The sequence below is a fragment of the Nicotiana tabacum genome, chromosome 7, assembly GCF_000715075.1.
Source record: "Nicotiana tabacum cultivar K326 chromosome 7, ASM71507v2, whole genome shotgun sequence".
In the NCBI taxonomy this organism is placed as follows: domain Eukaryota; kingdom Viridiplantae; phylum Streptophyta; class Magnoliopsida; order Solanales; family Solanaceae; genus Nicotiana; species Nicotiana tabacum.
The window spans coordinates 175,173,560-175,198,802 of NC_134086.1; the positions used below are offsets into that span (position 1 = coordinate 175,173,560).

A 25,243-nucleotide genomic window follows, 5' to 3' on the forward strand; every position below is an offset into this window, starting at 1 on the left:
ACACAAATGTGTACGACCTGTACTGTTAGGCATCACTTTAAACTGGGGAAGCATTTGACATATGCACTGAAAGGTCGTTTCTGACTGAAAAAAAGCCATTTAATTCCTTCCAACTCACTGACATACAGATATACCCATTGTACAAAGTCAGTGGAAGCAGTCGGAACTTCTCCTGATAAACTTTCAGTTAGCAACACTGATATGGCTGTGTAACAATGACAATTCTCACAAATTCCACACCAAAACCAAACAGATAAACTGCTTGCAAACTGCTTTTAGCTCTCATCTGTATAGAGCACTTTGGTATTAAGCTGTTTTTGCTCTCTTCCATACTATGACTGTACCGCCAAAATCAGAGGAAGCTAACAAGTTCTCTCCATGATTCCATGCAATACCTATGACCGGATAGCCATGACCCTGCAGTCATACCTTAGTGTGTTAGTTCCTTTTTCCTTGTGAGAGGAGATTGAAATTTGCTCCACACTTTTATATACCTGAAGCTTGTTAACACATGTATTCCTTGGCCGAGTTAAATCATAGAAGTAAACATTTGCATCTTCACTTCCAGCAACTTCAATTGTTAGAACAGATAAATCAGTTGGGAGAAACTCATAAATAGCAGAGACCGAAAACTTGTTTACATCCATGAAAGCTTCGGGGAACACAAATGTTACCATAGCACCCCAAAGAAGTGAAACACAATTTATAAACTCATTGGAACTTTCTTTCTCCAAAAAGTAAGATGCACGTAGGAAAACTCAGACAGTTTTTAGAACTTACTTCTTGTATGTTATACAACAACAAACCCAATGTAATCCCACAAAGTAGGGTCGGGGGTCCCGGGGGGATAGAGTGTACGTAGATCTTACTCCTACCTTGTGAAGGATTTATTGTATGTTATCTACTTGAGAATTCTTAAATAAGCTGGGTACCTAGGAATTTCTTTTCCTCTTATAGTAAACTCCTCTTGCTATTTTCTTCTTTATTTTGAGTATCTTCTTGATGGTAAACTAAATTAGTAAGTGGAAAGATTGGAAATTAAAGTCAACAAAACTAGGGATTTGTACCAAAACAAATCTCTCCACGAGAAAACGACTTTCCAAATTGGCTAGCCAAACAGACTACAGTTTTAGGACCTCAAGAGGGATAAAAAGGAAAGCAGAGGTTTACAAATTGGAGACAGCTTTTAAAGAGATTAAATTTTTTTATTAACAAATCCGATACATACCTATGTACTCTCCCTTTTCAAGGGAAAGTAAAGGACAGAAAGAAGCACGAATGCTGTGTAGCCGTGGAGCCAGTTTCAGTGAGCACCTAAGTGTCAAATAACCTTTCATCTCCAAAGAGACGCTGCAAGCCCATAATACACTTCAATGTGACTTGAGAAAAAAATTCAGAAGAAAGATAAACCAAAACAAGAGACAAAAATATTTCAGTTTGACCTGAAAAAAGATAAACTTCCATCATGAGTAAAAGCCAGCAAGACAGGGCCTCGTGCCAGCAGAGAAAATGTCCTGTACTGAACAGTTGTAACAGCAGATCTATGCTTGCTGCTACTTCTATTCCGATGAGTTCGAGATAGCACACCTGTATGGGAGTTCATACTAACTGTGTAAATAGATCCCTGTAGATAATGAAGCTGAAAATAGTAAGACTTGGCACAGAGAGGACCAGAAACTGTAATGAAAGAAGAATAGGCACAAAGCAGGCAACCTGACCATCACCGCAGAAAATAAGCTGACCAGTGTGGTCATGGTCCATGGCAGTGACTTCACCATCGACGACAATTTTATTCACTGTTCTCCCAGTGCTAAAATTGAACACCTGAATGTTAGTTTAAAGGTTTAGTGCTTGATGAGGTGAGAAAATAAAGAGTGAAATGAAGGCTGTGACATATTCTATATGGCGAAACAAATATATACAGGGATAATTGAACATGTGTATGAGTCTATACATGAAGGCTGTGACATATTCTATTTGGCGAAACAAATATATACAGGAATAATTGAACATGCGTATGAGTCCACTGACACGGTTTCTTCACGGGTGTAAGTATGAAGTAACCTACTTTTCAAGCACACAATATCCAAATCCTAATTTAGAAGCAAAAGAAATACTTTAGTAGGTTAGAATGTCAGCCTGAATAAAATTGTACGTTTTCTTGGTTCATAAAATACAAGCTTATGGTCAATCTTTGCTTCATTGTGTAAACCACCATGTGATTTATGTGCTTCTCAGAAACTGTTTAACAACTTATGATACTCCAGTGAGGATTCAAGTCAATGACTGCCACATTTCATCTGAATCTTAATAATCAGCAGGTTTCATCTGTTCACTTTCAGTTCGATGTGAACTGCTTGTTTTGTGCTGCTTCATGAAAAAACTATTGTATCTTCATTTTAGACAGTCGTGTCCTCGTCAGCTTGCGTCCACCTTAACCACTAGAGCCCACAAGCACAAATGCCAGATCAACCTGCACAGCATGGCTTGGGCACTGTTGTGATGGACTCGAACCTAAGATCTCCAGATTATTACTTCTATGCCTCAACAACTCAGCCAACACCCGGGGATGAAAAACAATTGTATCTTAATGCATTGTGTTTCAGAAACATAATCTCTCCCAAATCATCTAATCATGATGATTGCTGTGCACATAAAATATCCTTTCCTCCTTTCGTTGCTCTATTCTCTTTCTTTGGAGGTTAGATAAATGTTTATCGTGTGCCCTTAGCTATTAGTTTTTCCTTATAAAAAAATATTTATCGTACACGCATGAAGAAGTATTCCCTTAATTAAAGCAAATAAATCTAACATGGATAAGTACAGTATATCTATAGAGTAAAATCTAAACAATTAATATGCGTTCAGCAAAACAGAAAGGATAATTACATTTATTTCTTTCTTTGCATTGCCAGCAGAAAGAAAGTTATTGTTCACCTGTAAAAGAAGAGAAAAAGCAACAGAGAAAGAATCAATTTTAGTCAGTTGTTTAAATGCATATAAATGCCAAGCCAGCTGTAAAAAAAAGAAATTTTTAAAGGTGCTTTGATACAACATGTCATACAGTCTACCAATGGAATAACAATTGCAAAATATAATAGAAAAAGAAAAAAACTGAAAAGCACATGGGAGTCAAGAAAGACGTAGATGGTCTAGTGTTACTGCCAAGCACGAACTGAGGTGGACACACATGCAAACATCATCCACAATAACACAAGAAATTTGCATGCAAGCATGTCTTTCAAAAACCTATCAAGAATGTCATTCAGGAAAGTCTACTCTGGTGGTTGCAGAAAATGTTTACCAAAATCAAAAAGTACATCTTTGTCCACTTACAGGATGAAATCGAATGCAAAGCTGTGAAGAGACTCCATATATCACCCTAATGCAAAGTCCTCTAGAAATATCCCACACTCTGACAGTTTTATCCATTGAAGACGATGCAATGTACTGATTGTTTGTTGAAAAGTCAAAATCTGGAAAAGGACAGATTTGAAAATGATAACAGTAACATGGTAAACATATATAAAGCTTAGCTAGCATTACATCGCCCTTGACTGAGGAACAGACTTGCAATTTGAGTCACCAAAAGGCATGTTAACCACATTAATAGTAAAACTCCATAAGAGAACAATAGTGTGGTTTTTGGCTTTCTGGATACTCAGTTTAGACCATCAATAAATTGGGACAGGAACTAAAACAGCCTCAACATGTTTTCATTCTCCATATATTTGGTTATTGGGTTCATTGGGCTTTGGCTCCTACATAAGGCAATACTCCACCTTATAAAGAATACAATAAAATAAATAAGGCAAAACTCTGATATTCGCCACCACAATACCAATAGGAGCAGAATCAGCAGTGCTAACGCCAAAACAACAATAATACCATCCAAAATGGATAAGAATTCAAAATGATTGAGGGACAATTTTATGCTTTTAACTTTCAACCAATAAAAAAAGAAATTTTAAAAATGAATTTAACGAAAAAGTAAAGAAAAATGATGGAAACAAAAAAACATAGAATAACCTGTTCTTGAAAGTACTAGGTCGACCTTGAAAAGTCCGACAAAGGCATCGCAAAAGAGACCATGCTATTAAAAATCACAGTGGTATAGAAACAACTACTGCAGGTGCTAACACCTACTCTCTCCATTTTGGTATTAAGCATACTTTGGTATTTTCTACAAATTTATTGTGTCAAAAGCCTTCTTTTCTTCCTTAAACTCTGTGTCCATATCCAGTCAAATGCTCCCACTCATATTGGGAAGGATAGGTATTAAACAACTCCCATGACTCACAGTGTCCTCGTTTCAAGGTTTCAAGGTTTTGAATCAAATGCTAATCAGTTGAATGGGAGGAAAAAAATCACAAGGACAGAAGACATAAGGTCTACTAAACCATTTCCATTTGGACATTGCAAATGTCAACTGAGGATTCTGGACTTGGTTAATGTTCAGAACTTTTACTAACGTTTTTTGTGTGTTAAATCTTGTCTATGCTTCTACCAACTTAATACAACCAATACTGGAAGACTCATTTCTCCATTCCCATACCCCTAACTCTTGTAGGGAAAAGAAGAAACTACTCCAATGACAATCATGGACAATGAATAGTGTCAAAGGTGTGATTGAGACTTGAAGTGTGAAGCAGAGCAGCGCTAAGCTTCACATTGCTTAGGTGGTGCTTCAACGATGGTGAAGGACGTGCACCTTAGCAAAAACTAGCAAACCAAGAATCAATGAAAAACTTTAGTTGATTTCAGGAACTCATGACTCTATCTTGTAAGATAGAACTAAACAATAAATAGAGCCATCAAAATGATTAGTACTCATACGGAAACATACTGAATGGATAAGTTATGGATTAAAAATAGGAAATTAGAGATTTCGATTATGAAAACATAGGCACTATACTGAATTAGTAACTTAACATTTGCATCTAATCAAAGATCTATGAGAGTTGTTGAATTCTTCCACATGGTTTGATACCAATACTTCACCAGTTACATTTTTTAAAATTCTCCTAATATTAGTTCTACAGCACTTCTTTCGCTAAAGACCTGAATTGAGCTTTCAGTTTAAAACACCATTAGATTTTGATGCTTTTCTACACTTTTTGCATTTGACAACATTGACAGCTCACGCTGATTGCGACTTAAATAAGACTATGGCTACAAATTTAAGCCACTATTTCTAACACATTTAACAAAGGAAAAGTACAAGTCAAACAATTCCGATATATGAATAAGAAGTTAAAGACAAGACTGCAGAATCAATACCAGTTAATCCAACCTGTGACATCTTTTGAATGCCCTATTAACTGCTTAATGACTGAAGGGGGCATGGAGACATTGCACACTGTCAAACTGCCATCTGATGCTCCATATGCAAGTAGATCAGAACTCATATGCCCAAACTTTATAACCGTAACTAAAAAATTAGATTAGTTAAGTTAGTAATACAGCTTGATGAAGAAAGAGACCGACTGATTCTGCTTTGCAAAATAATTACCCATGGCCTTGCATTGGTCAAAAATGCAATGCATCCCAACAAAGGAATATGCAGGTTCCGACCTTCTACGTGGCCGATCATCAGTATCACTCGCATTTGAACTGTAACTAGTAGTCCGGCTCAATGCTTGACTTGCTTGACTGGGACTCCGTAAATCCTGCATAAACATGAGGTGGTGAAAGGTGTGCTAAGAGAATTCTCATTTGTCATGCAACTATAATGTCCAGAAAGAAACTCTTCCGATCTTCTAGTTGAGTCGCACGCCAAGATCACTTCGCATATGGTTGATGTTGGACCTAGACTCGACCAATTCATTTGGCACTAACCTTAGCATCAACCATTCAAACTTAATTCATAGGGCGTCGACACAATCTATCATCCAAACACTAGTTCGATGACATGTCATGGATAGTCAAATATTCCTCATAAATAGCTGCATGCATAGGCTAAAGTAAAAAGTATGAAAAAAGATTAGTCATAGATAACCAAAAGCTGCACATACCTTGAAAGAATTCCAGCTATCCGACTCAAGCAACTGGGAAACTGGACTTGGTGAAGGCATCCATCGCCCACTGATGCATCAACCAGTAAATTATCCTGATGTCAGATTGTATGCAGTACGAACTTCAACAAATGACATAAAAATGATAAAATAAATAAATAAAATGCTTCACGTTGGAAAAGCTTTACATTCCCCAAAGTTCCATGATGTCAAAATAACTCAAAAGCAGTAGAAGGTACATGCAACAGAAGATAAATAAATCATGTTGCGTCTCTCCACAATCAGTAATGGGCACATAAAAAAATAATAGGCATATAAAAAGGATTATTCTCCCAGCATCTCATGCTCTTATAGTGCCTAAAGAGCTGAAAATTTATTAATAACCAGTACTTCAAGCAAATAAAAAACACATTCTTGGTCCCCTCCTGTACAGTGATAAATTCATAGTCTGACAGTTCCAGATTAAGAAGCAACGTCATCATATTATCGTCAGACTTCTGCGCAAGCCCTTGTATAAGGCAAACATGAAATTTTATCGGTTTTCTAGAGACAGCTGAATTGAAGTATAGCCCGTGTACGTAAAGACTATGAATTTGAAACTTTTTCCAAATTTTGCTAATCTGTACAGGTATAAAAGCGCAGCCCAGTGCACAAAACATTCTGCGTTCACGCAAGGTCGGGAGAAGGGCCGCATCCCAAGGGGTGTGATGTAGATAGACTACTCTAAACTCTAAAGCAAGCAATAGTGGCTGCTTACAAGGCTTGAAGCCGTGACCTATTGGTCACACGGAGATAACTTTATCGTTGCACCAAGGTTCCCCTTCCAATCTGTCCAGGTACCTTTACATGGAATTCAAGTGAAAAACTCTAGGCTTCATATGATGATATTATTCCATTTGAAGCTTCATATGATGTTTCTTACTATTTCTAGTTTCAAAAGCCACTGCTTGCTAAGTATTGTTGAAAAGACGTCCAAAATACAGATCTGTGGAGTTCTCAAAGCAGCAGACATTTAAGTCAACCGAGTAATTCTTACTAGCAAGCTTAAGTTTCCGAAACTCAACCTCTCAACAGTATTCTTAGTCATTTAACACAACAAATGAAATTTACACAAAATATAATAATTATTAAGTAAACAACCAAATATGAGTCTTAATCATGCGCCCTAAGCACTTGAGATTGCAATCTACTAGAGGAAATGAAGATAGATCTCAACCACCTGTTCCCTGGGGTGCTCGAGCGGCTTGGTATTTGCAAGTTCTCCCAATTCCTTGGCCTACTAATATAATTTCGATAAGCCACGTATCCTTTTCCATTGCATCTCCAGTCCTTCAACAAGCATTAAAGTCCAATCAGGTTACTTCTTTACTAATTGCAACAAATAAATAGATCCTACTATCCAAGTGTTCAATGAAATGCATCTCGTTTTACACCTAAACCATAAAAAGTAATTTGAACTATGATAAACTGAATAAATGTATAGAAGCAATGAGATATACGTAATATTTTTTTCTGAATACAAAAAAAGAAGCAAATATGCGCATAAAAATATAAATACGTACAATAAGTATGTATCCATTTGTAGTGAAATCAGATCATGCTCACAGCGATGTTGCAGTTAAATATAATCATGTATTAGTGAAAACGCGTGAAATAACCGCACCTTGCGGCGAAGTACACCGGATTCGGCTTTGCGATGAAGAAGGAATCGGCGAATTGCAATGTAATTAGGATCCGAATTGGCAGGAGATGGCTGAAGCATACAACTGAAGAACTCGGGATTTGCAGTTGAGTCCTTTTTCTTCTCAATATTCTCCTTCAGCTCATTATCATGATCTTCAGGCGAGCTCTTCGAAATTGTCGGTTCCGCCATTTCGGGGAAATTCAGGTGAACTCTTCTTCATCCAAAAAATAATATCGCCTCCTCCGGCAATCAGATCGTGGAGGAAGCGTTTTTGAAAAAAACAAAATCAGATGATGGATGAAACTGGAGTTGTGATAATGTGAAATTGTGAAGACTGATGAGGTGAAATGGTGAATCGAGGATCTCGTTTCGCATGTGCAATTACCAGTGTCCGTCAACTGCGCCATTTTTTGTTGACGGTGCATCTTATAAATTTTTGAGTTTGTAACGAACAACTCCCTTCTCCTTTTGTTATTACCGCTTTCTCCCCAAGTTTCTAAAATTATTAACGAAAAAACACCCTTATTTTATGTTCTTATCATATTCTTCCTACAATATTTCAGTTCTTTGTTGCCTTCCAAATACTATTGCGAATAAGTCGTTTTACTTGTCCCAAAATCTCATTTACACCCCTGAGGTATTCAAATGTTTCAATCTTTTATTAACTCACGCATGTACAAAGTTTTGAGGGTTGAATTAGAAAACCCCCCCAACCCCCCCCCCCCCCCAAAAAAAAAGATAACATGTGTCCCGGTGTTTTAAAAAGCTTTTTCGGGACTCGCTCTGGAACGGAGCACTATCAAAATGCCCTGAGACTCACGCGTGGGGCTTAGTTTTATGAAGCTTACGCCTCAAGCGCCCAACTGTGCGCCCTAAACACGGCTAATGCCCAACACTCGAGACCCGCCCAACAATTATTACTCAAATCGTGCGTCAAATATCCTACTTAGCACTATTGACCTTCAAAACTCTTTAACGAATGAATGATTAAAGTTTTATTCATTTATAGGAATATGAAGATTGAGAGTAACTTAATTAAATGACGAGTCATAATATTGCAGATTTAATAATTGAGAACAATGTGAGGGTGAATATCTAAAATAGATAGCCAAAATTTATATCTTCATTTGTTATCGGAGGAAATGGGCCTTCTTGGTCATTTACAATGCTGAAATTAACAGAGTGTTCTTTTTAAATCTTTTATGTGTAAAAGTGGCAAGCTCGACTTTATTTATGGCAAAAAGAAAAAAATTAATGAAAGTTTGATAATAGCAAAAGGAGTAATATTCTAAATTACAACACGGGTAAAATTTATTTATTATTTACTTTTAGGAAGATAGAATACTACAACAACAACAACAACAACAACCACCCAGTATAATCCCACAAGTGGGGTTTGGGGAAGGTAAGATGTACGCAACTTTACCCCTATCCTAGAAGGGCAGAGACTGTTTCCAATAGACCCTCGGCTAAAGAAGGTGAAAGAAGTCATAATAGCAAGTAATAGCAAGATAAATAATTAGAAAACTAAATCGAAAATAGCAATACGAATATGAATGGAGTACCGATAGCAAGAAATAACAAGTTAGATATTTTGATTTTTTTATATTTGAAATTTAAGACATTATAATTGATTTTTATTTCGTAGTAAAATTATTATTATTGATTGTTTATGCCGATAAAAACATGCTAGAAATTCTATTTTTCATGAGCTTTTTTAATTATTTGTAATTTTCTTAAACTTGTAATGTACTTCCTATATTTTTATGTTGTTATGTTATTTTATTAATTTATAAATTAATAAATTTAAAGATCTATGAGACTTACACCCCATGCCTCGGGATGTGCTCCTCGCCTAATAGTAATTAAAACGCTCCGCCTTTTAAAACACTGATGCGTCGTTCCAAATCTAGAAAAAGGAATTTAAGTCGAACAATTGCAATAACATTTGGGGAGTTGAAAGACAAAAACAAAGGGTTTTCGAATACCAAATTTTTTCCTAAAAATTGCATCTCCATCCTTTACTTTCCTTCCTTCTTCATTTTTCCTTAAATTGCAATCATCTAAAACCATTTACGAGGTTTTAGAACTTCAATAATAGTTTTAATTTTCATTACTTTCAAAACTAATTCTTCCAATACAACTTAAAATCAAATCCAACCAATTTCTTGGGGAAGTGCACAAACAACTATTCTTAGGGCTTCTGTTTAGGATTAGCTAGTATTCCTCCGGTCCAAAATAAGTGATTTTTTGGCTTTTTTTTGTGGTTCAAAATAAGGGATTTTTCCAGATTTCAATAATGAATTAATTATTTTTTTCCTACGTTGCCCTTAGAGTTAATAGTGTTGGAGTATGTGTTAGGAATGCTTATGTAAAGAAATAGTAAAGGTTAATATGGTCAATTTTATTGTTAATTAATGTTAAAAGATGAATTTTTTAATCTGTGTGAAAACAACAAAAAAATCACTTATTTTGGGCCGGAGGGAGTACTTACTTGAGAATTTTGACTAAAAATTTTAATTTCATGACAATTCAGGACATTTGTGTCCGAAAAAAAAACTAGAAAATTAAAATTCATAACATATGAGGTAATTCCTAAATAACAGCCATATCTGGTGTCATTTCAAATAAATTCAATTTTCCTTTTTGACCATTTCTCTGGACGTTGACCAGAATTGACAAGTTCAGATGTTGAGAAGATAGCCAAAAAGTTTAGTTTTTGTTTCGACATCTTTGAACTATTGGTTGACAATAACTTTTAGATGCTAACAATGTAAAGGGGAAATAGGCAATTATATTGTAGCTTGTAGTATAACGTGAAGGACTACTTGGATTTCATGCAAGAATGAATGGATAATTTTGTCACTTAGTACCCTGATATTGCCTTTTCTACCTTACAGATATGTTTTGTTAACACATTCTATGTGACCAGCTACATATGGAAACTGTGCACACAACAGCTTGCTTTGCCTCTGTATGTCTCATTTAGAAACACATCCGCAAGTGCAAGGCTTAGAATTACGTTTGCAACTCAAATTTGACCTCCTCAACCACATTCACGTTTGGAGAAGTGAGTAACTATGAAGTAATATAAATCCTTCAATTTTCTTTTACGACATTATTTTGTTTTCCTCATAAGGCCTCTCCCACATCCCAGGATGGACATTGTACACATTATGAAACAGCAAGAGCCTGAAATGACGAAATTTATTCGTTACAGACCAAGGCATCAATTACACAATGCTGACGAGGAAAATGAAAGAAAATCTCTTGTATATCATCACGATTTGGTTACCATGGACTCATCAACTGGATTCCAAATACGATTGTTAACCCATATCTTATCAGCTTCCACAGCATATCCGTCCTGATTACGGTGCCAACTATAATAAGCATGAGTTCTATTCTTGATAGCAAGAGTGGCATGTCCAAAACTGGCCTCTCGGAACGCAGAGTAAGCTGGTTGTGGCTCTGTCATGCTGAAATTAGAATAGAAGATATCTGATTATTAGTTCTCTGACACAAGCACAAGTTCAAAAGATACAACAAATTTCTAGAATTGGATTAATCTTACTTGGTGGCGAGGCCTTCCAAATTTCCTCCATCTCCGATAGTTACATAAATTGGGGCAGACTGATCACGAATAGGAGTGCATTCTCCATTGACAACGTTGTAGGCCACATTAGATATCCGTTCCTGAAATACAATAGAAAATTAGATCTTTTTATAAGAATTGCCACTACGATTCTCACTGCAGCTACATCGAACTCGGTGAGATGTTTAAAGATCAAATGAAAAGAAAAAAGAACTCTGTGATTTGTGCATACCGTTCGCTCATAAGCATGAACATGACCTGCAAAAACAATATCCACTTTGTACTTTACAAACCATGGTTCATACATTACTCTCATGGTTTCCCCTTCCATGTAGTGATAGTTGTAGCTGTTATACCATGGAGAATGTACTAGAACAATCAGCCATGGAGTCTCGGTCCTGTTAACTTTTGGTAGCTCTTCCTCAAGCCATTTGTATTGAGGAGTGTATTTACCTAATAATTGGAAAGAGAAAAGGAACTTAGAGAAAATAGACAAATCAATGGTCCTGAACTTTCAAAGTAATTGCCTCTCCTGAATAATCTTTATCAGAGACCAAGAAAATGCACTCACATATTATTGGGAAGCATGGTGGATGTGAACAAAAGTTAGACATCAATAAAATGCCATTATGACTCTTGACTGAAATTTGATACTATACTAAAGCTACTCTTGTCTCTTAAGATGCATGTTAGAAGAGGACATTCTTCAAGAACTGGAAAAGCAGCAGACTGTTGATCATTTTTTCTGGTCGAATACTTCTATGTCCATGCTAAAGGAGAGAGAAAGAAAGAGCAAACACCAGTGCATAATTGAATCTCGTATTACTCAAAGAATGCCATATCCTTACCATATGCAGAATATGAGGATAAAACGATGATATATGCTGAAGCTCGCTTGACTGAATACCACAAGGGAGATGTACTGTTTGATGCTCTATATGGAACATGATACCGATGAGTGTAGGGCTTGAAAGGCTTTGTTTCCCCCTGCAGGCAGTATTAGGATGTATTCATCAAAAATCCAGTACAAAACTATCTAAAATCTAGGACATCAAAAAGTATAACATTAGAAGAATGGAAAAGCACAAACAGTCTTTTTTGCTCCGGAGCTCAATTAATTAACTATATAACCATATCGGTCCTCTAAGGTGTGGATGCTTGCTCATTATTAGTCACTCTGAATATTTTGTAATGTTGCATGCGAGATGAATCTCATGCCATTTCTTTTGCAAAGCTGAGCAAATGTCTTTTCTCTCTTATTTTTTTGTTGAACAGACAGAGATGCCAAATTGGAAACAACCTCTCTATCCTCACAAGGTAGGGGTAAGGTCTGTGTACACACTATTCTCTCCAGACCCCACAGTGTGGGATAATACTGGGTATGTTGTTGCTGCTGTTGTAGACAGAGATGCCAGGTTCAACATACTCAATATACTCAAACTAGCAGTAGAGAGCAGAATCTCTGGCTGAGCTAAGATAAACTAATTATTGTGAAGACTGTTGAATTCGAGCAACTAAATATTCTTTCGGTTCATCCACTTAAACAAGAGTGTGTTAACACACAGTTTCTGTTTAATGGGATGAAGGTCCAGAATGAGCTAATATTTCGCAGTTTGCCGTCAGTAAAAATTTACATCTAGCTGAAAATAATAGCTCAAAGCATCCATGAAATATACTAGAAGTCAATTTAAGCAGGAAGAGAACTAGTTCAGTATCACTTACAATTTCAGGAGCAAAATCTATCTCATGATTTCCTGCAGTCCAAATCCAAGGTTGATAAGCAGTACTTCTCTCTACAAATCTTCCCCATGTATCCCATCTTACATTATCATGATTAGGATAGTTATCAGCATAAGATAGGTCACCTACAAACAACACTGCTTGTCCCTTGATTGGATTTAATTCATAATGTGTGAGTGTCTTGTTTGAGTCGAAACTCTGACCAAGATCCCCTGTAATGAAATGCAGGTCGACTGAGAAATGGAACACAAATGCTAACAACAACATCAATGTTTTTTATCTATTATTTTCCTTTTCCTTTGTAAGTATGCAAAGAAGTTTGCATTGTGCTGCGTTCAAGATTTGCACTTAAGGAGAAGTATATTGTATGTATGACGTCCATGTAACAATGTTTATGCTACATGCAAATGATAACACTCCTCCCTTTCAGAAATATGCTGTGAATATGCTGTTTCACACAATTAACTAGAGAGTACGTTATCTCTCAAAGCTTAGATGCAGGGTCTAGATTATATTGTAAATAGTATATCAACATGCCCATAACTTTCTATGCGGAGTCAAAATTTGTATGTAAAAATTTACTAAAATTGCAAAAATAGTAGATATGAACCCATATTATAATGGGTTCAATGTGAAAAATATTAAAATTGAACCCATATAATTTAAATCCTGGATCCGCCTCTGTCTTTATTATAGTATAAATGAAACCTCAAAGCTTGGGTAATATAACCTAAGCAAGCTCTAAGAAGTTCCAACAGCAATGATTTGGTTGAAATTGTTACCTATAAGACCAAATGTATAGGGTACATCAGGCCCGACTGGTGGAGGAGTTACAAACCAGAAGGTTCGCGCCGTGTGCCCAACCCCAATCTTATAGTAGTATTTGGTATTGAACTGCAAAAGAAATATTACATCCATTGTAAGTTTCAACATAATCTCAGAGGGTTAAATAGTTTACCATGAATAACAATGAGCAAGGAGCCAAAATTACCCCCAGAAATAATAAAAAGGAAGGGAAGAATGAATGTTCACCTCCAAATGCCTAATAGTGGAGTGATGGATGTAACCAGAAGTGTAGTTATAAAATTTGTAGGTTGTAACCTTTCCCTTGGCCGTATTCTTTTGCTTGCTTTTCTCACTCCAATATAGGACTGTACTTGAACCAGGTTCATCCATAGTCACCCATGAAACAATTACGGTCTTTCCCTCATGATCTCCTTGTGTTATGTGAACCTTATACAAAACCCCAAACAGAATCAATTAGCAAATAAACCAAATTCCATGAATGAGACAAGCATAAACAGAACTTGATACACTTTATAAAACTTTGTACACTATCCGAGAGCAGAGGCGGTTGCATCATTTGTCCAATGGGTTAATATGAACTCAGTATTTTCTACACTTATTTTATGTGAAAAACTACTAATATTTTGACAAAATATTCAATTTTGAGTAATTTCAATTTCAAGAGTACAATGAGTTCATTGCTAACAACTTTAAGGTTGAAACCTATCAATTTTAAATTGTGGATCAGCCTCCTCTGTCCCAAAAATATCCACTACGTTTTTGTCTGGCAAAGATATCTACTTTTCTTCTGGCCCCTCTAGCCCATTAACAAAATCATAAAGTAAAAAGGGAACAGTGAATCCCATTAAATTAAACAGAAAATCAAAAGTGAAAAGTGCATCAAGATATACATAAAAAAATTAACACTTCATAGCAAGCTCTATAATGCATCAAAGATGTTCGTTAAAAGCTCTATAATGCAGCAAAGGTGTTCGTTAAAATCTTTAACTGAAAAAAAAAACATATCGAAAATAGAAAACGACCGTCACTTTAAACATACCTGTTGAGGCGCATTGTAACCAGGAGGGGCACGGAAGACATCACTATCAAGAGGCATATCGACTGTCTTCTCAACTTTCCTAATAAAACTACTGGTAACTCCACCATTGCATAAAAGTGACTCGTTGAGAAGTAAACCCAGAACAAGAACGATGCAACGCCCGAAAAACTCCATTTTTGACACACCCATTTTTGCACACCAAAAACACAACTTTCACATTATAGGAGGTCGTATATATATATATATATGTATCCAAGGAGTATTTTTAGATACCAGTATTCGAAGGATATACGTCTAGAATTACGGGGAATATTCTGATTTTGTACGATAAGTATCAAGTCAACGATTTAAGTAGTCGACAATCGACATTTGGATTGGGGTTTATCTGAGATTTCACATGTAAACGAGTGGGAAAACCAGAAAAATAATGAAGAAAAACTATGATGATATATATAGTAATTCATAAACGACAATAAATTGAGAGGAAAACCAGAAAAAGAATGAAGAAACAGTATGATCATATATATATATAGTAATTCCTAAGCTACAATAAATTGAGTTGACTTCTCAACTAACGAGAAATTCGGTGTATATCACATTAGATACGTCGTTTGAAATAATGTGCTTGTGCTTGTGCCCTCCGCACGAGGCGGATCATCTTAAACCAAGAGAGGTTCCAGCCATACAAAATGATTCTATAAATCTAGGGGGTGTAAAACGGGCGGATCCGGTTGGATATGAACATGTCAAAATAGGTAATTTAAAAAGCGATAAATTATCTGATCTGACCCGCATTTGAAATGGATAAAGAACAGGTTTATCCGGCGGATAATATGGATATCCATATTATCCATGACTTCTTAAATATGATCACTTATGAGAGAATTACTAGTCTTCCAAACTTGAGGAACCCCAATTTGAATCTTTACAAATATAAAAGTTAAACACATTAGTTATCCATTTGGTTAACCATTTTTAAGTGGATAACATGGTTCTTTATCCAATTCGACCCGTTCTGAAATGGTTAATTATCCAATCCATTTTTTGATAGATAATATGGGTAGATAACTGTTTTCTTTTGACCATTTTGCCACCTCTAGATAAATCTAATAGAGTAGTCGATATTAAATTGTTACGTCCATGTGTTGGTGAAATAATAAAATACTCATCCCAACAAATTAATTGAGAGGCGCATACGTTAACCACACTTATAGGTGTTGGATGGGCGGACTGAAATGATTTTGGGCAGGTCAAAATGGATTGAATCAATAAATGGGCGAGTCATTGTTCCCCAAAAGTAACTTGAATTGAGATGAGTTGGATCAAGTTGAACCCAACCCAACTCTTACCAAACTTTAATTAATGTGTATTATTTTCTTATGAATTATTTAATTATCAAATAAATTTTTTTTATGGTCATATATAATATATCAAACAAAAAAAAATATTTTAAAGATATTTTAGCAAAATTACTCGTGAATCAATTTAAGCTAAAAATTAAAACTGGACTTAAATGAAGGGATTTTTACCTATCTATACCATATATCAAACCTTATTACCTTCATTGTTTAAGGATTGTGTTAATTACATTTAAGCATACCAAATTACCATTTATATACCATAATTCAAATTAAGGGTATAATTATTCCTTCATTTATTGTAGGCGTGATTTTAGGACCGTATTTTCACGTTATTTCGTTTACCCGCCTCTCTCTCCTCCCCCCCCACGATTTACCTTCAGTTTTTCCCCCATTCTCGTACAATCTCTTCTCACCCACAATTACCATCACTTTATTCTCCACTTAATTACCTTCAGTTGTATCCCCCACGATTTGAATTCACTTCCATCTTTGTCTTCAACTCCTAAATCATGAAAAAACCAACACTCCCCAAAAAAAATCATCAAAAGCTATATTAGCTGATATTCCAACCTTTGATTTGGGTGTTTTAACACTAAAATCACCACCCAAAACCCCACAATCGACGCATGCAAGTGAACAAAATACTGGTATTTCATCTCCTAGACAAATTCGTGCGGAAATGAGAAGCAAGCATTTGCACGATGTTGATGCTGGTGGAGTTGATAAACTAGTCGAGAAACAACTCAAACGCAAGGGGAAAGAGTTGAGTGTAGATGACGATTTTGTAGATGATTCCCCCAAAGTTCCATCTGTGAAAAAACCTAAGGTCTCTCCTTCTTCATCAAAACCAAAAAAGAAGAAACCCTCAAAAAAAGTACCAAAATTGGTTCACCAAAAAATTTCAATAAAGGTAAACACTATTTATGTTTCCTCACTGTTTTGTAGTTTGATTTTGGTTGTAAAAATCTGTTGTTCAAGTGTTAATTTAGTGTTCAAGTGTTTTTTGGCCAAATGTGGTATTGTCCTAATTTTGTAGATTATTTGTCGCAATTTTATAGGTTTAATGGAACTGTGATTATTAGACAGTCTATAACTGTAGTTAGTTTGTAGTTGATTTGTAGTTTGATCGTTAAATTGTAGAGATGGTATTTTTCATTGCAACCTGTATTGCTGCTACATTTAACTTCATTCTAAATACAATTAATCTACACTTTGTGAGTTACTTGAAGTAACTGTTACATTCTGTAGATAATGTTTACACGTGCATTGTTCTTCTTTGATTGTTCAAGTGTATTTTGGTAAAATGTGGTGTTGTCCTAATTTTGTAGATTCTTTGTCTCAATTTTGTAGGTTAATTGGAACTGTGACTCTTAGACAGTGTATAAATATAGTTAGTTTGTAGTTGATGTGTAGTCTGATGGTTAAATTGTAGATATGATATTTTTTATTGTAGCTTGTATAGCTCATATATTTAACTTCATTCTAACTACAGTTAATCTACATTTATGTGAGATACTTGAAGTAACTATTTTGTAGATTCTTTGTCTCAATTTTGTAGGTTAATTGGAACTGTGACTCTTAGACAGTGTATAAATATAGTTAGTTTGTAGTTGATGTGTAGTCTGATGGTTAAATTGTAGATATGATATTTTTTATTGTAGCCTGTATAGCTCATATATTTAACTTCATTCTAACTACAGTTAATCTACATTTATGTGAGATACTTGAAGTAACTGTTACATCCTGTAGATAATGTTTACACGTGCATTGTTCTTCTGTTATTGTTTTGTAGTTATAGGTGTGGGTAGGCTATTCTTCTTCTAGTTATATTTTGTATTTGTCATGTAGTTATATGTAGATTACTGCTTCCTTTTTATGCAAACTACTAATGTTCATTAATTTTATATTTTCTACAGAATGGACCTTACTTTGCACAACAAAATGTTGATTATGGTGTGCTTAGATTCCACAGTTTGTGTGATCCTAGCATACCTAGCCAGATACAAGCTTTACTCTCTCTGAATGCTTTAAGGGTTTTCAAAAAAACTTGTTTTGGTTACTTATTAGGTCTCCCCACAATCTGTATGCAAAATCAATCACTTCATCTTCTGATGAAGTATGAATTGACAAAGTCTACTGACTCATATTTTTCAGTACTATTTAAGGGAGAAAAATTGAATTTTTCCTTGAGAGAATTTGGGGTGATAACTGGTCTTAATTGTGTGAATAAATTTTTAGACTATGGTTACACTTCCACCTATGTTAGCCCTTTAATGAATACATATTTTCCGAACAAAGAAAGGGTTGAGAAATGGTATTTGAAAATTGTAGTGACTAATAAAGCATGGGCAAACAATGTGAATGCGGTGAAGTTGTGCATTCTTTATATGTTGGAATTTTTTGTTTGTCCTTCTGATAAAAACCATGTGACTTTCATAGACAAGTTTATGTTCTTTCTAATAGAATCTGGTAATTTTGAGTCATACCCATGGGGTATCAAATCTTTCAAGCAGGTTATTGAATCTGTCCGACATCGTCTTAATCCCCAAGTACATTCTTATCTGATACGGGGATGCTCATTAGCCTTGCAAGTGTGGCTATATGAGTGTTGCTCGTCCGTCAGCACCGAGCTTGCTACGAGATGTTCTGAATCTATACCTCGCATTTTAAGATGGTCAGCTACAAAGGGGCAGATTTGGTTAACTGCAATTGAAGAGAAGATGATCAAGCCTGAGTGGATCAAGGTATTTTTTTCCACTTTTGTATGATGCTACAATTACATTCATAATAACTACATTGAATCTACATTTTTTTGTCACTTGAATTAACTGTTATTTTCATCATTCAGTTCACAAACATGATTGAATCTGGAGAAGAGCTTGGAGTGCTTAATCTGCCAGACAAGATTCAATATGAAGATGAACATGGTGCTCAACCATCACATGTTCCAACTGCTGCTTCTCCATCATTTGAACCCAAATATACAGATTGTCAAGAGGACATTGAATCTGTCAGTAGCAAGCTCATGAAGTTGGAAAAGGGGATTGTGCAGGTATTATGAATAACTACAATATATTGACATAATTTGCTACATTTTGACTTCATTACATAACAATTATAGTATGTTATACATTGTAGTGAATTTGTGGTATAAATCTATAACAGTTATAGTTTGTTGAATTGTAGTGTAACTGTAGCAGTTAGAATAAGATTACCAACTAATTATATATTTAATTTTTAGGTTGATGAAAAGTTAGATGCCTTTAGGAAGGCTGTTTTTGAGGAACTCTCAAGCCTTCGAGAGTTCATAGATCAATCTTTGAAGAGTGTTGTGAATGTGATAAACAAGAGGTTTGATTTTGACGAGTCAAAGGTAAGAATTTACATATAATTTTGTACTAAGACTAATTAAGACATATGAATAAAGTAGTCTCAAATATTCCCCAAAATTGTAGTTTGCTGGTAGTTCAACAAAAAATAATTACCAACATCAAGGAGAGAAAAACCAGCAATTCCAGTTCAATGCTGGTGATCAACTGCATGGAAGCACAAGCAATACAGGTATCTACAAAATTCCTACATACATATCTACAAATTTCAAGACAGTATTATTTAATTATACTAATCATTTTTTTACTATGTGTTGCAGCTACAATTTCTCCAGAACATTTTTCAACCACATGTTGACTTATATCCTGACTTCCAAGAAGCAGCTGAGGCATATAAAGCAGGTACAGAACCATTCCTTCATTACAATAAGATTTTTATGCAAAATTTTAATAATTTACACCTTAACTACATATTCCTACATATATCTACAATTCTCATTTCCAATTATTCATTCAAGATGAAGTTTCAGCAGAACATCTACAAGGAAATATTGAGGAAGAACCAGTAATTGATGAAGTAGCTGAGGCACAACAAGTAGGTAATATATTCTTTATATTCTCTATAACTCCATAATACTGTTCATAACTACATAGATCTACACTTATCTACAGAAGGTGAAGTTCCACAGTCGCCAATTCACGGTGTGACTGTGACTGAAGTTGTTCCTGATGGCATTGATAAAAAAGTTGTTCCTGAAGGCATTGACAACAAAGGTTTGACATTGGATGACTTTGAGCTGCCAGAAAACTTATCACAGTTGGTCATGTATGGCGAGCCCATACCAGATGAATCAACCCCTGTTCATCCCGGTAGAACCAGGCAACCGGGAAAACATGCACGATCACTTTCACATCTTTGTATAGTTCTGGAGGCAGCACATCTGTTGGACCTAAATTTTTTTACCTCAAGCACCCCTTCAGAAGTGTCATAGGTGAAAATGTAGATCCCGAATTGACAGAAAGGTTCACCAACTGGTTATACATTCGTAGTGATAAAGTATCTAGGAGGTATGAATGCTTCATTTTACACTGTCTGTTCACCATTTTTATACTTTAAAATTGTAATTCATTTTGTCAATTTTTTGTATTTGATATTTTTTTGTTATTACAGGAGGAAATATTACTTTTCCAAGAAGGATAACCAAATCAAGCCCTGGTTGGATTTTGGTTGTGAAAAGATTGATAAGGACTGGTTTTATGCCCTTGCTCACCCCGAACAAGTCATCAATAACACAGTAAGTATAAAGAACAGAATCATTCACAATATCTATTTTGTCTTCAGCTGTGTAGTTTATTTTTCAGCTATGATGTGTAATTGTAGTAATATTGTAGACAACATATATATGTTACTATATTTATGTCTCAGCTGTGAAATTTTGCTTTTTATGGACCTTATGTATCATATGTGATGATGATTGTATGTACAAACTGGAATTTTGGTACTTTTGACTGACTTGGAATCTCTGTGTACCACAACTGTAGTTACCTTGTAGTAATATTGTAAAGCTTGTGATTGTGCCTATTAATATTAACTGTAGGTTGAACTTGCTGATTATTGGGACCTTAAGTTAGGTGGTATGTTTCATTTGTTCCTCTGTATAGTGAATAAATGTAGACAGTGCATAAATATAGTTAATGTGTACTTGTTTTGTAGTCTGATGGGTCAATTGTACATATAGTACTTGTTCACTATGGTTCATACAAACTACAATTAAATTACATTTTGTGAGGTACTTGGACTAACTGTTATATTTTTGTAGTTATAGTGTAGCTAATTTGCAGCAATCTGTTAGAGTTTTTAATAAATTCAAATTGTAGTTAATCTGTAGCTGTTTTGTAGACAAGTGTGGTTACACCGTAGCTTATTGTATATGTTTATTCTATTTTGGCAGCACATTGATGTTATTATGTATTATCTGCGAAAAAGAGGCAAATATGGCCCCAACAATAATACTAGGTTCACAACCACGGATTGCTTGTTCAAGACAAAGATTGAAAGAATCTATGACAAGTTCATAAGTTCTCCACCGGAACAAAGGTATTCGGTTGTTAAACCCGAGGATGATGTTGGAGAATATATTCCTGGGTACAGAATTCTTGCTAATGTTGTCTGGGATCTTGTTGACTATGTGCTCATACCTGTGAACCTTGTAGAGAACTTCCATTGGTTGTTGCTAGTTTTTGACATAAAGGACAGACAACTTTATGTTTATGATTCCATGGTGAGAGCAAACCGTCATAAAACAGTTGAGACATTGGTTGACAAGTTTTCAATCATTATCCCGTTGTATTTGTCATGCACTAGTTTCTATGGTAAACGTAAAGACATTAACTTCAAGACCACAAAGGCATACATCGAGAAACCAGTTACGGACCCTCTCGACATACAATGGATGGTTGCTGAGATTCCACAACAAAAGGAAGGCTCAGTGTAAAAAAATAATCTCCCTTTCTATATGTTTAATTATTTTATTTTAATCATTTGTTATATAACTAAAAATTCTCATCTTATGCAGCGATTGTGGTGTATTTGTGGCTGCATTTGCGGAGTATGTTAGCCTTGGAGATTTGGCAATCCCAAAGGAAGATCTTTCTGTTATTGACCAACACCGTAGACGCCATGGAGCTCTACTGTGGGACTATGCAACAAAGAAGCAAGAAGATGGGTCAATCAGTGAGAGTGAGGTACTGGCAGGCTAGCAAAGAGGAAGGGTGCTCCGGCAAAAAACGAGAGGACTAGAGTGCAACGAAAGAAGAAATAGACTATTGTGTTCCTAGTTTGGTCTGTGAAATTTGGTAGTTGAATTGGAAAACAATGTAGGAAATATGTCGTTTTGGTTTTCTACAACACTTTTTGTTGATTACATTATACTCGAGTACTCTGATTACATTTTTACAGCAACAGCTTTGTCTTACAATTTGACTTTAATCTTCAAGTTATTTTTATAAATACCTTCAAGTGCCAAGTAATATCTGTATATAACTGTCATTTGTTACACATCATAAAGATAAAATAAATACAGGAATCATATAAATAATTTAGCCATCTTTTATCAACAAGGTTTATCAAAAAATTCAATTTATCTACATTTAAACTACGTTAAACTACATTTTAACTACAACTCCTCTACATATGAATAACAGGACTACAGTTCTAACACAGTTAAACTACATATTCACTACAATCTGGATACAATTTACGTTGAATGCATTCTTTATTAATATCAGTTTTTTTGTATACAGTAAATATTAAAGTTTAACTATTCTATAAAAAAAGACAACTTTAGATGCTTGACAGAATACATAAAAACATAAATAGTGCAGATACACAAATTGATGTTTATACTTCTTATTCATCTTCAAAAACTTAAACAATTACACAAGAAAATCCGATAATTTGAGCTCACTAACATTTATTTTGAATAACTATTCTAACTACATGATATTCATTTTTTTTTCGGCGCATTCTTGCAAGTTCTTTTGTTATGCCCTTCACCTCCACAATTGCCACATGACACATTGTATTTCTTTGACTTTATTTCATCAAATGTTTTATATCTTTCCTTGTGAGGTCTCCCTGGCTGCCTTTTATCTCCCGCCGGTGGCTTTACTACCTCATCCAAAATATGTTGTGGCACATCCCATTTACCTTCATCAGGAAGAGGATTTACTGGCATTTCATAGGTAAGCAGAAGGCTCTTCCTTGTGTAATACGGAGAGCAATAGTTTTCGTATGTTTCATTCCTATGCCTTAATGCTGTCAAAGCATGCGCACATGGAAGTTCATCAAGTTGGAATTGTCCACAGCTACATTTCTTGTTTTCTAGACACACAATGTACCGCTTCACACCATCTAACACAGTATGTATATGATTTGTTGAAGCCCTCACCTACAATTGAAGACCAAACAGAAATAATAATACATCAATCATTAAAATGGATTATCAACAATTTACCTACAAATCAGCAACAAATATATTACAGCTCATCTACAAACTATTATTACCGACAATTTGACTACAGTTTAACTACAATCTGGAAACACTGCAGCTAGTACTTTTTTGATTCTACTGCACCAAAAAAAATATCTTACCCTTAGTTTCTGAGATAATGTACTGTTGTCTTCCAATTCTTTGTTGTATTTGTGACCAAGGTATGTGAAAGTACCCTTTGCCTTCGATAACTTTTCTTTTGTCCAACGTTCAAGAAGAGTCCTTATATACTCAAATATATCAAATATTGGCAGTTCTCTTGCGTCTTTTGTTACAGCATTCAACGACTCGGCAATGTTTGACGTCATAGTAAAAGTTCTATTCACCGTTGCATGTACTCTTGACCATCTATGATAGCCAATATCATATAGGTAAGACTTTACACGCAGGTCTACCTTTTCAATCTTCAACATCCTTTCATTAAATTCATCCAGAGTGTATGACCGTGCTGTAGCAAAGTACAATTCATGTAATTGTAGATGTCTCTTCTTGAATTTTGACCTTATATTTGTCCATATATGCCACATGCAAGAGTAGTGTGCCATGTCCAGATAGACAACTGATGTTGCCTTCAGTATACTCTCATGCCTATCTGAAACAACACATTGAAGGTCTTTCACCATATGCCTCCTTGAATTGCTCAAAGAACCACTTCCAAGACACGCCGTTTTCAGAATCAACCACAGCATATGCCAAGGGAAAAATAGTACCTACATTTTTAAGACATAAAATATGATTAAATAACAACTACAATATATATTGAGAATATAGACAAGTTAACTACATTCTTTTATATAACTACAAAATAACTACAACATAACTACAATTTAACTGCATTTTAAAGACTGTCTACAAAATAAGTACAAAATTATTCCATTATTTACCTGCTGCATCCATGGTGCTTGCTGTCAGCATAATCCCCTTGTAGGCTGACTTTAAGAATGTCCCATCAACCACTACTACCGGCCTACAATGTTGCCAACCATTTATTGATGTACAAAGAGCAACAAATGCGTATAAGAAGCAATCATCTGCTGCCTTCTTCAATTTAACAACAGAACAAGGATAATTCTTCTCAAGAATATAAAAATATTTGGGTAATTTGTTGTAGGAGTCACACGGATTCCCTCTCAAAAACTGTAAAGCTTTTTCCTTTGCTCTCCATGCTTGCATGTAGCTTAGGTTCAGTCCATGTTCGGATAACATGTCAGTTTGTATGTCCTTTGGTGTGTAAACAGTTTTAGGATCACAATACTTTGGAACGACCATGCTACCAAGTACTGCTGCAGTACGTTTGCGCTGTATGAATGTTTCGTCCATTAGGCAGCATGTGTGTTGACGGCTGAAACTTCTTATCTTGAACATTGCCGAATCATTAATTGACGTTGCCTTGAAATGCCATTTACAGCTTTCAGCAACACATATAAGCCAGTAGCTACAAAAGAAATACAATATTTACACAAATTTATGAAAAACTACAATTAACTACAAACTGACTACAATTTATAAAACCCACCTATCTTCAATCATACACTGATTTTGCTGATATATTATCCACAAATAACTATATACCTTCTATGACTAGATCTTTTTACTCTGAACTGGAACTTGTGCATCACTGA

General features: G+C 35.2%; 3 protein-coding genes across 3 annotated transcripts; all 3 read right to left on the bottom strand.

Moving 5' to 3' along the window:
- Positions 1-77: 77 nt before the first annotated feature.
- On the bottom strand, positions 78-8,105 carry LOC107828283 (uncharacterized). Its single transcript, XM_016655565.2, has 12 exons — positions 7,678-8,105; positions 7,234-7,343; positions 6,015-6,084; positions 5,513-5,669; positions 5,294-5,431; positions 3,337-3,476; positions 2,890-2,937; positions 1,714-1,824; positions 1,443-1,624; positions 1,229-1,350; positions 495-571; positions 78-417 (listed from the first exon to the last, which is right to left on the bottom strand). Exons 1-12 carry the CDS (start codon positions 7,885-7,887, stop codon positions 307-309), a joined length of 1,476 nt encoding a protein of 491 aa, XP_016511051.1. The 5' UTR covers positions 7,888-8,105; the 3' UTR covers positions 78-306.
- A 2,657-nt stretch (positions 8,106-10,762) lies between these two features.
- Positions 10,763-15,347, bottom strand: LOC107828282 (purple acid phosphatase 2-like; the record flags this gene model as incomplete). Its single annotated transcript, NM_001326197.1, is given in 8 exon segments — positions 10,763-11,177; positions 11,273-11,394; positions 11,526-11,746; positions 12,142-12,280; positions 13,016-13,245; positions 13,816-13,927; positions 14,066-14,266; positions 14,880-15,347. Coding segments are annotated over 8 exon segments (1,413 nt in total). The 3' UTR covers positions 10,763-10,978.
- Positions 15,348-23,075: 7,728 nt separating this feature from the next.
- On the bottom strand, positions 23,076-24,794 carry LOC107810864 (uncharacterized). Its single transcript, XM_075218793.1, has 4 exons — positions 24,506-24,794; positions 24,242-24,331; positions 23,723-24,069; positions 23,076-23,519 (listed from the first exon to the last, which is right to left on the bottom strand). The coding sequence occupies exons 1-4, from the start codon at positions 24,792-24,794 to the stop codon at positions 23,076-23,078; spliced, it is 1,170 nt and encodes a 389-aa protein (XP_075074894.1).
- Between the last annotated feature and the right edge of the window lie 449 nt (positions 24,795-25,243).